At 42.6% G+C, this 12,976-nt stretch overlaps 1 protein-coding gene across 1 annotated transcript; it reads left to right on the top strand.

Annotated features, from left to right (window-relative positions):
- The first annotated feature begins 5,930 nt into the window (after nt 1-5,930).
- Nucleotides 5,931-8,662, top strand: ADM (adrenomedullin). The gene is made up of 4 exons (XM_039533608.1): nt 5,931-6,053; nt 6,609-6,719; nt 6,974-7,114; nt 7,594-8,662. Exons 2-4 carry the CDS (start codon nt 6,622-6,624, stop codon nt 7,940-7,942), a joined length of 588 nt encoding a protein of 195 aa, XP_039389542.1. The 5' UTR covers nt 5,931-6,053; nt 6,609-6,621; the 3' UTR covers nt 7,943-8,662.
- The last annotated feature ends 4,314 nt before the right edge of the window (nt 8,663-12,976 follow it).

Genomic DNA, 12,976 nt, shown 5'->3' with positions numbered 1-12,976 from the left:
TGCCTTAATATGAACTATCAGGGTATCTAAAATAACCTCCCTCAGTTCGTTCTTAAGAATGGAATTTCAGTGGCCAAGAATTTCCAGGAAGTTTCCTGTTTACTTTTTCTTTTGGATGTTAGGAACATGCTACCGTGCAGAGGGAAGCAGGCTTTCCTAAACAGAGTGCGGTTATCATGGCACAGCATTCACCAAGTCCCTTAATTATTTGTAGTAATTCTGTGACTCTTACAATGCTTGCACTGAATTGTCTCTGGCAATAAAGTCAGCAGGAAAATCTGGGGCAGAAGGTGTATGTGTAAGAGAAAGAGAGAGAGAGAGAGAGGCAGGCTGCCTCTGGCCCAAATTTCTATTAAAATACTGTGATGAGATACGGTAACCATATTTGTTGAAAACTGGATGTGCCCGGAAATCATTTTCCATGCATATATATTAACAGGTTTTCCAACTTTGCTTCCCACATTTAGGTTCCATGTGGAGTACAGCTTTGGCACTAGCACCCAAGAAGGGGAAAAAATCACAGGCTGGTGTCATTTTAAAATCCTCATCGGGAAGATGGTTGTTGTGACTCAAGTGCAGACTTCCAGTATCTCTTTTATTTAATATTGTTGGTCTTCTACTTACCCATTTGTGTGATATCCTAGCAAAATGCTATTCTTCAAGAGCCTGCAGAGCTCATTTACAGTTAAGTGGAAGATTTCAGGTTGCTATTTATAGTGTGTAAATAGGACTGACGCCTTTTGCTCTTATGCCAAAGTCTAATTGGCCTACTAGCGGCTGCAAAGATTATGCTGATCAGTGATATGTACAGTGTCTGACAAGACATTGCTCGATTAACTGGTTGAGTGTATGCCAAAAATAGTATAATAAGATAAAAAACACTGTTTATATCCCAGACATGTTTTACAGCACAATAGTAAGAACTGCAGCAGTAAGTGTTATGAATCAGTGTTTAGTTCTAATGTTAGGTTACAGCTGGATTTATTTCTCATCACTCCACCATCAGTTAGGATATGGAATACAGTAATAAACATGTTTTGTATAGGAATATTATTGTCCATATCTCAGATACTGAATAACTACACTCTAAATTCAGAAGAGGTGTAATTAGAAACAACACTTTCCTAGTATAGATGGGGTGGACCATTATATGGATCATTAAAATCCTTTTGCTTGTTACTTTCCAGTAGCGGCAGCAGCTCCCCCAAATCCCTTAACGTAATCAATGTTCCTATAAAGTATTATCAGGTAGCAAGATTTAGGCTTAATAAAATGCAGTGTAAGCTTCAGTAGAAAAGACAAGAGCATAAGATTAATCTAAAATACTGCATATTAGATTAAAGAAAAAGAAGAGCTGTAGGGGTTCTGATTAGATTAGTTTGGTTCCCCCTGAGTAATAGAGTAGCTAGAATAAGTTTAAGGAATACATTTTTAAAGCTGTGTGCAGGTTTTTGGCAGCATGGTTCTCAGATTTTTATGACTGAAACCTAAAGAGCTGCTTTGAAAATTTAGCGGTAAAAAGTCTTTAAAATAGTATCATTTTACTACTTTGAGATCTTTGGATGAAAAGCAATGCTGAAATAGCAAAAAGGTATGCATTTGTTAATTAAGCCACACAGCACCTCTGTGAGGTGGGATCAATAGAGTTTGAAACACAGCAACTGTTTGACCGTGCCCAGCAAGAGTACCGAGCAGTTTAGAACAGGGACTGAATAATATTCTGTACAATTGAAACTGCAGGAGGAGTTCATATAGGCAGAATGTAATTACCTAATTTGGAATTTGACCAGGAGTTTAGGATTAACATCTCTACTTTTACAAAAAGTACCACTGAATTATTTTATCAAAACAAATCTCAGATCCTCTTCTTTTGTACTTCATTTGAGAGAGCACCTCTAGCAGGTTACATAGGACTTTGCTGGGTTATTAATTCAGTAAGCACTTAGGAGAAAAAAATATACCTAGTGTCTCACCAGCACTGCTACCAACAGTACTTCACCATTCCTGCCTCTTCCATCCAAACAGACATAGCTAAATCTTGATTAGATTGTAAAATCTAGTGGGATCACAGCATAGGGTGGCATGACTTAAAAACAGTCAAGCAAAAGAAAAAGCATTTCTTAACTTGAATTCACTTCTTAACTAAACTGCCTATTTGGGTACCATATGGTCACCATCATCATAGTATCTGAGCATGTCCTAAATATTTATGGAGTTATCCTCTGTACATCCCTGTATCCCCATCTTACAAATGAGGACATGGGGGGGGGGAGAGAGAGAGAGAGAGAGAGAAAGAGAGAGAGAGAGAGAGAGAGACTCTTGCTTTAGGTCACAGAGGAAGTCTATGTTAGAGTGGAGAATTGAAACTAAATCCCTGTCCAATGCCTCAACAATGAGATCATATTTCCTCCCAGAGAGGGAGAGGAACTCGTCCTGTTCTGCCTGGAAATTAAAAAAAACTCTCAGAACATTGAGTGAACTTATCTTGTAGGTGGAACATTCAAAATGTTGAGGACTATGGACAAGTCCCAGAGCCTAGATTTTCAAAAGTGTCCAGGGATTCTTGGGTGCTTCAATTTTTGGATTCTCACCACTTTCTGAAAATCAGATGCCATTAAGGCATCTCTTGTTGGGCACCCAAAAATCAAGGCACCTAATATTACTAGTCATTTTAGAATATGTTGGCCCAGATTAACTGAAAAGCAATAAAACTAAAAGCAAGAATTCGGCAGATTGACTTTGGCTGAGATTTTACACACTACATGTTGTAGAATACTTACATTCATATATTTAGTCCAACTTCAGATTCATTATAATATGTAGTATGACAAAGTAAATTGCATATAAATATCATTAAATTAATATCAGTCCATACTTAAGGGCCAAATTCCATACTCCTTGCACAAGAAAATCTCTCTCTGACTTTAAGGAAAGATTTTCTTGCGTAAGTCATATGGAATTTGGCCAAAAATCTATTTTCCTATTGATGCACAGAGATTTTAGAGAAACTCTCATGGCAGCAATAATACTTAGCACTTTGCCTATTCAAAGTGCTGTACAAACACTAACTAATCCTCACTATCTCCCTGCAAAGAAGGTACATACTGTTAATCCAATTTTACATATGGGAAAACTGAGATACAGAAAGGTTGAAGTGACTTACCCAAGGTCAACAGCAAGTCAACTTGTAACATTAAAAATGCATACTTCATAACATCTAGCCTAGCACTCCATCCTCCAGACCAGTGAATTTCCCAATTAATGGGAGTCAGTAGCTATGGGAGAATGGACATCTCATAGGAGAAATATTTTCCATTGTATTTAATTATGTTGCCTCAAAAATATATGATGAATAATACAAGGAACATCCTGTGTCTCTTTTTTGAAGTGTAAAAACTTGACTGTTTGAGAAATCATTTTCAAAATAAAAGAGGCAATATTACCCCATGTACAAACTCAGTGTTTATAGCTCATTTTTAAACTCTCTGTGTGTTTATGGTTAGGAAGGATAACAAGCATCTGAATTCAAAAAGCAATGTTTCCATGTTAGACCTAAAATCAGCTTTACCTTTTCAGAAACTACACCAGCAGGTTGATAAATTGAGTGCCAAGTTTCAATCTCATGTTAGGTTAAAATGATTTATATATCACTGAAATGGTGTTTGTCATGAACAGACTTTTAAGCATGTCACTGTTAAGTGACACAGAGCCATGAGTGGTTTATGACAAATCTTAAATCCCTGTAGGACTCTTCCTGTATTATATTTTCTAAAAGTATAAAGAATGGAATTTCTCTTTTGGCCAATAATTTTAATTAGCTATTTTAATTCGAAATTTTCCACATTTGAGGAAATGTATTCTTACTGGAACTGTAGAGGATTATAATAATATGAAACCAAAGCAATGCCCATTACATTAAATCCTGCCTTCTCAGAAAAAGTAGGGTCAGCTTCATCATGTATTTTTGCTGATTAAGGAAGGTTTTAAAGAGATGGTTAGTAGTCACTTGAGCTTTAGTTGCATAAATGACCATTTGAGTGTATGTTACTTTGTCAACTGTTTAGGTTTTGTCTATAAATAAACCCCGTGAAAGATTATTTTTTTTAAATTCTATATTAGTGATATGTTCATTTAATTCCTTTTTCTCCCTCAGCTATTTCTTAATTGTTCCCTTCCTCTGCTGATCCTTTAACTGTCACTACTGCATTATTTAACTCTGTTTTGGGACACAGTATGTATGAAAGGAAATGGAACTACCCAGTAAAGCTACCCAGATTTCTAAGTGCAGGATTAAGCCCTGAAGTTGTATTAAAATCGCAACGTGGAAACGTCCCACTTTTTCTGGAGAAAGACAACGTGTGTTTGGCAGTTACCGCCCTGTCTGCCTCCACGGTAGTAGCCGCAATTTCAGGGAGAATAGTTAACCCGGAGAATGCATCTCTGTAATTCACCTGCAACGCCTCGCCACACCCCAACCACCTACCTTATTGCCACCAGCCTAGCAATCTATCCCAAACTAGGTGTATACACTGGGGTTGCTGTGAGACGTGAATGCTTCTGGACGCTGCTGGCAAGGGAGGGATCACCTTAGACTGAGTCAACTGTGCAGTCAGAGGAAAGTCTCTGTCATCTTCATACACATACCTTTCCACGGGTGATACACACGCCAAAATTACCTAAAAAGACAGCATCACACACGTATACACACCTGATTTTCTAAATAATGTTTCTCTTCGCAGGATTGTGAATTAAATGTCTCGGGAGTCTGAATCCAGTTTTTAATCCTTCAATATTTCTCAACGGTAAAGGCAGCAAGAAACACCAGGGGATCGTCTGGAAAAATGTCAATGCGAAGCTAAAGAATCTGCATTTCAACAGCGGATAAGCCTGGTTCATTCTGGTACAGAATAAAAATGTTCTCTAGTAAAAAGAATCCGAGGGGAAGAGAAAGAAAAAGAAACCCAAACGTCTGAAATGTTCATAGTAGAGATGTCACACTATTGTAGAACAAAGCTATATTGTATTGGCTATGGTGAATACTGACAAAGGCCCCGATCCGGCAAACACGCACGTGCTTAACTTTACTATCCTGACTAAAGTTAAGCATATGTTTAAGTGTTTGCAGGATCAGGGCTAAAACGGCCCATGACAACTTTTCCCCTTACATTTTTTAAAAAAGTCTATAGATTTTAGTATTTTAGATGACCGTGTCTCTAGTTCCATAGCAATACAATTTCCTTTGTTTGAATCTTTAAATGTTTGTTCTAAACTTATTATTTTAACAATATCTAAATGTCAGCATACATTAAAACGATCAACAACAGACAGAAATGCTCTAGGGTGTATAATAAATACCAACGCTGGATGATGTATTCATCTCCTGACTTACGTAACAGAGCCTGTTCTTCATTAAAATTATCCATTGCACTTCACATTTTCCAAACATAAACTTTAAAAAAGTTTTGACTTGCTGCACTTGCATGATCAGGTCTAGCTACAATACATCTATAAATGTCTATCTATAGTGTTTACATTCTATGAGGGATCTATATATTATATACTGTATCTATACTCCATAGACCAACAGGTATTGAGTGTTCCGAGTATAAAACAGACTCATCAATACAGCAGATATTGTAAGTTGTAATGAACGTTGCAGCATGCAATGACTAAGAACCAACACCTAAAAATTCCTTTGATAAATAGCACAACGCCAACAAGCTTGTACGGGATGTTTTTTGCTAATCTTCTTACTTTTTGCCCTAGTATTGGTTGCCCCCAATCCACGCTTATCGCAGCAGTATGATTAATACTAGACGTGCCTGGGGCAGGCGGGGGGTCGGGGACAGAAAGTGTCAGACCAGTCATAGGAAGCTCCTCCCCCTCCCCAGCGGCGCTGCTCTATAAAAGTGTGAAGTGGAGCGCAAAATAGCCAGTGGTTACCTCAGTGACAGGGAGAAGGGTTTCTCGTGGCACAGCGACTCAGAGGGAAACTGCTACTTGGGATCGGTAATATACAAAGATTTTTCTCAGTGGATTATCATCATTATCAGGTACGGATCTTTTAAAAAGAGGAATTAGGCGGGGATGGGGGCGAATAGTTACCAATCTGGTTTGTTTTTTAAAATGCATGAAGTTATGCTGCTGGGTTTGCACTGGCTCTTGGTATCAGTTGCAGCTTGCAATGTAAACCATAGTTTTCCATGCGAGTTAAGAAAGCTGAGCTCTCAAGGGTTAAAACCAAATGCAGTTACATATAGGCTGGTAAGGGAATTCGTTGCATGCTTTTAAAAACTGAGTAGCAAGCTTTTTCTAATCGCGTGAGTGAATGAAATCCTAATTTCACCCATTGCCACTGGGGTATTTTTGACAACAATTTTAGCCTTCAGCCATGTAAGCAAGTAAAATGTTTGACAAAAGCAAACTTTGGAGGGACTCTTATTTATTCTGCGATAACTTGCTAAGCCAATATTAGCGCTCAGTTTAGCACACACACCGAGTCCCTAGTGGCTGGGGACCATCCCGAGGCGTAGAGTTCACTGTAACCGAATACAGCATCTATGTTAAATATACCCCCGATGACATTTCTTCTCGTCTTCCTCCACCAGGATTTCAGCCAGAATGAAACTGGTTCACGTAGCCCTCCTCTATCTCGGGTCCGTGACCTTCCTTGGGGTGCATGCTGCACGGCTAGACGTCGCTTCAGACTTCAAAAGAAAGTAAGTATCCAAATGTGCTTCACTGCCCAGGCTGAGGAATGGCTCTGAGACATGGCTAATAGTCCGAGCCGTCCGGGCGCGCTCCGTCCTAGGTCGGAAGGTGTAAACTCCTCTGGGAGTAGCACCTACAACACCCCTTTAGGAAACCTGCGCTGGCAGAACCTCAACCTTTAGCCCCTTGCCTGTGCTTGGTCTGGCTCCTGCACTGTGGGCTCGCGCTAACAGCCCGTCCCCCCCTTTGCTGCTCCTTTCAGATGGACCAAATGGGCACTGAGCCGGGCCAAGCGCGACGCGATACCTCCCGGCACGTTCAGCGGGCAAGTGGCAGCTGCGGACGTGCAGCCTCTCATACGGTCACAGGACGTGAAGGAGGATCCCCGAGTCTCGCATCCCAGGTAACTTCGCGGTCACACACGTATTGCAGGCGGGCCCTTGCGCAAGCCGGTGGAAAGTTTTCAGTCTCCCTTGTTCGGGCTGGTTGAATCCTAGATGTCCCCAGCCGCGGGGAGGTCCCCTAGGGACCGTAAAACCTCTTGGGATCTGGCTCCGGCATCCCCCATTGTAGCTGGCGGGAGACTAGCACGTTTGCTGTGGAAAGCCAAATATAAATGGGAACCTGAGTCCCGGATACACAGAAATAGTATCAGCCACCAGACTGCGAGGTCACCTTCTCCTACAACCAGCAAGCGTTGGGCTATGGCCTTTCCTCTGTACCCAGTGCAAACACTGCCCAGCCTCCCCTTTCCCTATACGCACTGCTAACCCCAGGCTTCCCCCAGCCCTGGAGCCCTCTTCCTCCTCCAGGAGGGTCCCCTTGCTCCGCAGCCCCACTGCTCCTCTCTCACGTCCTCTTCCTCTCCCCTGTGTCTTGCAGCAGCCCGGAGGATGCCCGCATCCGCGTGAAGCGCTACCGCCAGAGCATGAACGGCTTCCCCCACTTCCAGGCCATGCGGCTGGGCTGCAGGTTCGGGACCTGCACGATCCAGCAGCTGGCCCACCAGATCTACCAGCTGACGGACAAGGACAAGGACGGCGCCGCCCCAGTGAACAAGATCAGCCCCCTGGGATACGGCCGCAGGCGGCGCTCGGTGTCAGCCCCTAGCCGGACACAGTCTCCGTGGCTCGCCCTGCTCTCCAGCCGCCGGGACGGCACGAGCGCCGCAGCCCCAGGCCAGCCCGGCCGGCTGCAGGCGCAGCCCCGCGCCCCCTCTCTCAGGACTTAAGAGCTGCAGCCAAGCACCGAGCTGGCGCCACCTCGGATGGTGGCTTTCCCCGGCGCTTCAGCAGCAGGGAGCCCGTGGGGCAACGCAGCCTCGGAGACAGAGCAGGGCGCGCACCCGCATGACCTGGGACTGAACACCCAGACTTGGGGCCGCTGCAGCTGCCGGGTCCCGGAGGCGCTCGGCACCAGCCGGGCCGGGCCCGCCAGCGGCGCAGCGCCCCTAGGAAGGGTCTGGAGCGCGCAGGGGAGAGCTCACAGCTGGCTCTCTTCTCTCTGATGCCACATCACACGGCGCTGCAAAGCGAAGTCGTGTGAACCCTGGATCTCGGACATACGGGGACTTATTCTCCCTGCCTGCCCTAGCCACTGGGCTGAGGGAAGCACCCTCTGCATTGTCTGCACCCGGCAGGGAATCGGACACTCACTAGTCCCTGCGGGGACTGCCTTATACTTGAATGTAATAGAGAGGAAAAGTGCAATTGTATGTGGTTTAATTAAAAGTGCTGTGTGTGTATAATAAGATAAATATCAATATTTAAGATGTTACTGTTTCCCGTCCTTTTTGCATCTGAAAAGAGTTATTTTTATACGTTATCTATTTTTGCATAAGGGCATTTTAAAAAGCATTGTAGTCCCTCTATTTTTCATAGCGTGAACGTAAAATCTTGGTGTTTAACTTTCTTTGAGTCTTTTATCTTGCATTCTGGACTGGTGACAGATGTAGAGAATGTATCCGCTATTCTCCATGGGTAACGTGTGAAATAAAATAAACGCTATTACATAAAACAGTGCTGTTATGGTGTCTCTGGAGAGGGTAGACAAGATCAAAATCAGTCATTTCTAACCCTGTTCTCTCCGATCGTAACTAATCCTTGACACGGCACTACGCCAGTGCAACAACAGGGCTATCAAGCCATTAATCACAGGCAGTTTGTTAGCAGCCAAAGCAGCGACGAAAAGCCTCTAGCAAGTAAACACAATAAAAGCATAACCTGCGCTTTAAAATCTGGAGCAGGGCTATTCAGAAAGCTCCAAGGCCTTTCCTAAGCACATGATTCAACCCGGGGTGAAATGTCTCACAGGCGGGATTGATCGTGCAAATTTATTTTTTGCCGTAATTAATCATAGAAACAACCGCAAAGTCCCAACATTGCACAACAAAGTAATAGATTTATTGAGAGAGCCTGTTCCAAAAAATGGTCATGGCAGTTTACAAGGTTACTTATGGTGAAGGATTTCCTGGGCCACAGTTCAGGTTAAAGTTAGACGCCGACCGGATCAATGTGGGCAGGACATCTTAGCGTTACTTAAAAATTCCCCAAACCACGGACCAGAAAACAAATTCGAGATCCTATGGAGTTTGTTAATGGAGCTACAGCACCATCTCATGGTGCCTATTACCAATGCTCTGAAGTTCAACTCCTGCATAGATTCAATGCATTCAACCACCCAAGAAGGTAGAACCCCACCCGCTTGAAGCATACCATTGCTTTTATAGACTTTACAGGGGTTATAATTTTTAGGGTGGTGGGGGGGAACAATTAGTGTCTCCTTTATCAGAGCTACCTCTACAAGGAATCTGCAAAAGGTGGAGATGCCCCCAGCTGTTTGAACAAAACTTGCAGTTGTGTGCATCAGCTTCTTGTGTTGATTTATGGTACCCACAAGTTTTTATAGGCACATTTTAGAGAGGCCTTTAGTGTTAACCACTTCCCTAAAAAATTCTCAACTAAGACTCCTATAATCTAGAGCTGTGGGGATTTATACAGCTAGTTTTTTGGTTTAGGTTTTGATTTTTACAAACTGGCACTTACATATATGTACCAAACAGGTGGCAAGTAAAATTTACAAGAGAGTTTTCCCATTCCTTTCTGGCCTTTCTAATCCAAATTTTGTGGAAAGCAGAGAGAGGATGGGTGAAAATAACGGTTTTCAAGCACATACCTAAAACATTATCCCTTATATGCTGATCTGGCTTCCATTTCCCACAGAAATGAGTTGTCTAACGTGCAAATTTCTTCCAGTAGCTGCCAACTACAAAGCCAGCAAGAAGCTACAATTACCTATATCAAGATCTTGAAATAAGGCTGGCTTCTGTAGTCAAAAAAACAAACAAAAAGATAGGGTGTTATAAAGAAAGAAAATACAAAGGATGAAATCCTGATGCCACTGAAGTCAACTGTACAACTCAGACTGACTTCAGAAGGGCTAGGATATTGTCCATATTCTCCTGCTGTGGGGAGCAATGATTTATGGAAGGCACTGTCTACAGTTACATAACTGTGCACCCTGCGTGACCTCAAAGTGGTAATGTGAGGCTATAACAGGTGACAGGTTCTGTGTTTGCTTTAGTAGATAATAATCTACAGTATGCACATTCCAGCTACCTGTTTTATTGTAGTTTTTTTCCATATCTATTGCCAAAAACCCAGTCCCTTGTTTAAAAGGGGATACTTTCTATATTTTTCTGCAGGGAAATACCAAAGCTGAGACTTGCAAGATCCGTGGCCTACTTGGGCATGACTGAAGCCAGCAAAGTGGTTCTAGGTGGTATGGCACTGTTTTGATCTCCTGGGAGTTTAATAAATAGTCTTCAACTTAAAAGGATCAAGAGTGCCATCTGCTGCACCTGGACGGAGCAGCAAAGCCCTATAAATGTAACAGGATGGTACCACAGTAAGGATTAAACATTTAAAGAAAAGTAAAAATCTGTTTTTCTTCTCTATTACTTTTTGAAAAGAAGGGGGTCTATTATGTGTAAAGAGAAATATTGCTGAACCCTACATGCCAGAAGATGTTGGAATGCCCTTTGCAACAGAACAGGTGTTGTTCTTTGGGTGTAAGGGAAAAGGGATATACCCCCAGTAAACTCTTTGGGGCAAAGACATTTACTATACGACTTTGTTCAGTGCCTAGCATCAGGTCCATGAACTGACTGAGGCATGTAGGCACTACTGTCATATAAATATTAAGCTTGGCGCTCCACTTCCAGCCAGGGTAGTTTGGACTTCTGAAGCAAATAGAGCTCTTATGTAAAGCTCCTTGGGGCCATGGAACTAATGTTAGGCAGCAGAGGGAAGGAAACCGGTCACGTTAAGGGTAGCTGATGCCTGCCATATATAATAATAATGGATTGAAATATTTCATTTTATGAGCGAGAATGGAGGGGCCTGACCTCCATAACAATCACTGTTTGGAATTCCCAATTGATTATCCTCTCAGGTGGGAAGGATGAGGGGTGCATGTGCGGAAGGGGACGGGTGCAGCTTCCTAACTCCTCTGATTTTAGAGATTTGCAAGGAAGGGGAGCTGCCTTCCTAATTAGATCCTCAGCATACCATAACCCCTTCTGTGAGGGTGTGGGGAAGTGGTGAGACAAGGTTGCATGGAAAGAACTCAAAATGATGGTGCTGCTGTCTGCTGCCTCTGTGGGATAAGGGTAGTTGAAAAAGCCAAGGGCACTAGCAACTTCTTCCCCTTCTGCCCCAGGGTCCATCTCTCAAAATATCACAGAATTGGATACCCATAGCACACCGAGTGGTTTTGCAGGGGGTAAAGCTGTGAAGGTAGCACTCTGTCCTCCTATACTTTTTTGCATCCCTCCCTTGGCAAGATCAAGTCATCTAGGGTCCTCTCTGCCTGTTGACATAGAGGGCATGACTGGGTGTTTAAGGCTCTTCCCCACCATGGACATTCTAGGTACAAATACAGGCCATACATTAAAATATCAGGTACAAATAACAGTAAGACCAAGCAGATACCAACTTACACCCATCCAAAGGCTAAGCCAAAAGCTCAGAGCAATACAAAGGCTTTAAAGCTCTGTCTAGGAGATCAATTCTGTGATCCTCCTAAAGATCAATAATGAGAGTATTATCTAAACCCTTAGGCCGCAGATGCAAACACACAAGTCAGATCTTCCTGTACAAGTCACAGGCTCTGACCTGCTCCCAAACCATCTGCCCCAAGAAGGTGAGATGGTACATAAAGTGCCAGAAACTCAATAAGAGTTGTGTGCAAAGATCAAGGGCAGCATATGGTCCAGTGTGATTGGTGATAAGTGAAAGATGCCATCACATGTCTCCAAAATCAGCAGCATCTGTTTACATGGAGCCTCAAGTATCTATTTCAGGGGACAGTGTGGAGCCTGGTAGGCCAGCACTGCAGAGGCAGCTTTAAAAACTGTTACAAGTTCCATATAGACAAGGGCCTAAGTTAAAAATTATTTTTGTGATTGGAACTATGTACTGGAATATGAGGTCATCCTTGCCCACCAGCCATTCCAAGAATGTATGCCAAAAAAGTGATCCCCTTTCTGAACAGAATCTGAGTGGTGACGTGTCAGGAAATTGCTGCTTTCATTCACGGGATCTCCTTTCAGAGCTGTTACATTCATTATGCTATCTGGCTACTCCAGAGAGGGTAATATGGCAAAGACAAAGAACACCAAATTGTTCTAGCTTGTTTTTATTACCTAACTATATTTATTTAAAAAATGAAAATTTTTGAGGTTGCATTATTACTGCTTTAGGGGCCTGCAAAATGGTGATATCCCAGTGCCATACCCATAAAAACTCAGAGCATTACTTCTACCCTGGGAGAGAGGCTTGCAGTTGTATTTGTCTCTCCAGCAAGGTAGCATGTAAACATAGTTCTAGCAGCTATGTCACTTGGAGGGCTAAAAGGTATTCATAATTCACATATAATAGAAGGAGATCAAAGAGTTTTTTTACTTTTACCAGATGATTATTAAAGCACCTGTACATATAAGTTATATCCAGACATGTATTCTAAAAACTGATGATCACAAAAATCTGTGAAGCATCTAAGTCTCCATTAATAAGAACTGCAACATGATGCCAGAAATAACTTTTTCTTCAAGAACAATGACAGAGAAGGGAATACTAATGAATATTTTGGCACATACGTAGAATTTTCTGGCTCATTCAGTACCCAAAAGACAGAAGATCATAATTAAAGCCAATAATGGCAACTCCAGACAACTGTCCAAATATTTCTCTTCTGTGGTCAATGC

This window comes from Mauremys reevesii, linkage group 4 (genome assembly GCF_016161935.1).
Source record: "Mauremys reevesii isolate NIE-2019 linkage group 4, ASM1616193v1, whole genome shotgun sequence".
NCBI classification, from domain to species: Eukaryota; Metazoa; Chordata; order Testudines; family Geoemydidae; genus Mauremys; species Mauremys reevesii.
This window is presented reverse-complemented; position numbering and strand designations above follow the sequence as displayed.

Excerpts from the sequence above, each read along its gene's own strand:
- ADM (XM_039533608.1), top strand. The coding sequence starts at position 6,622 with ATGAAACTGGTTCACGTAGCCCTCCTCTATCTCGGGTCCGTGACCTTC. Across the intron at positions 6,720-6,973 it reads GCTTCAGACTTCAAAAGAAA|ATGGACCAAATGGGCACTGA; the intron begins GTAAGTATCCAA and ends TGCTCCTTTCAG. Across the intron at positions 7,115-7,593 it reads CCCCGAGTCTCGCATCCCAG|CAGCCCGGAGGATGCCCGCA; the intron begins GTAACTTCGCGG and ends TGTGTCTTGCAG.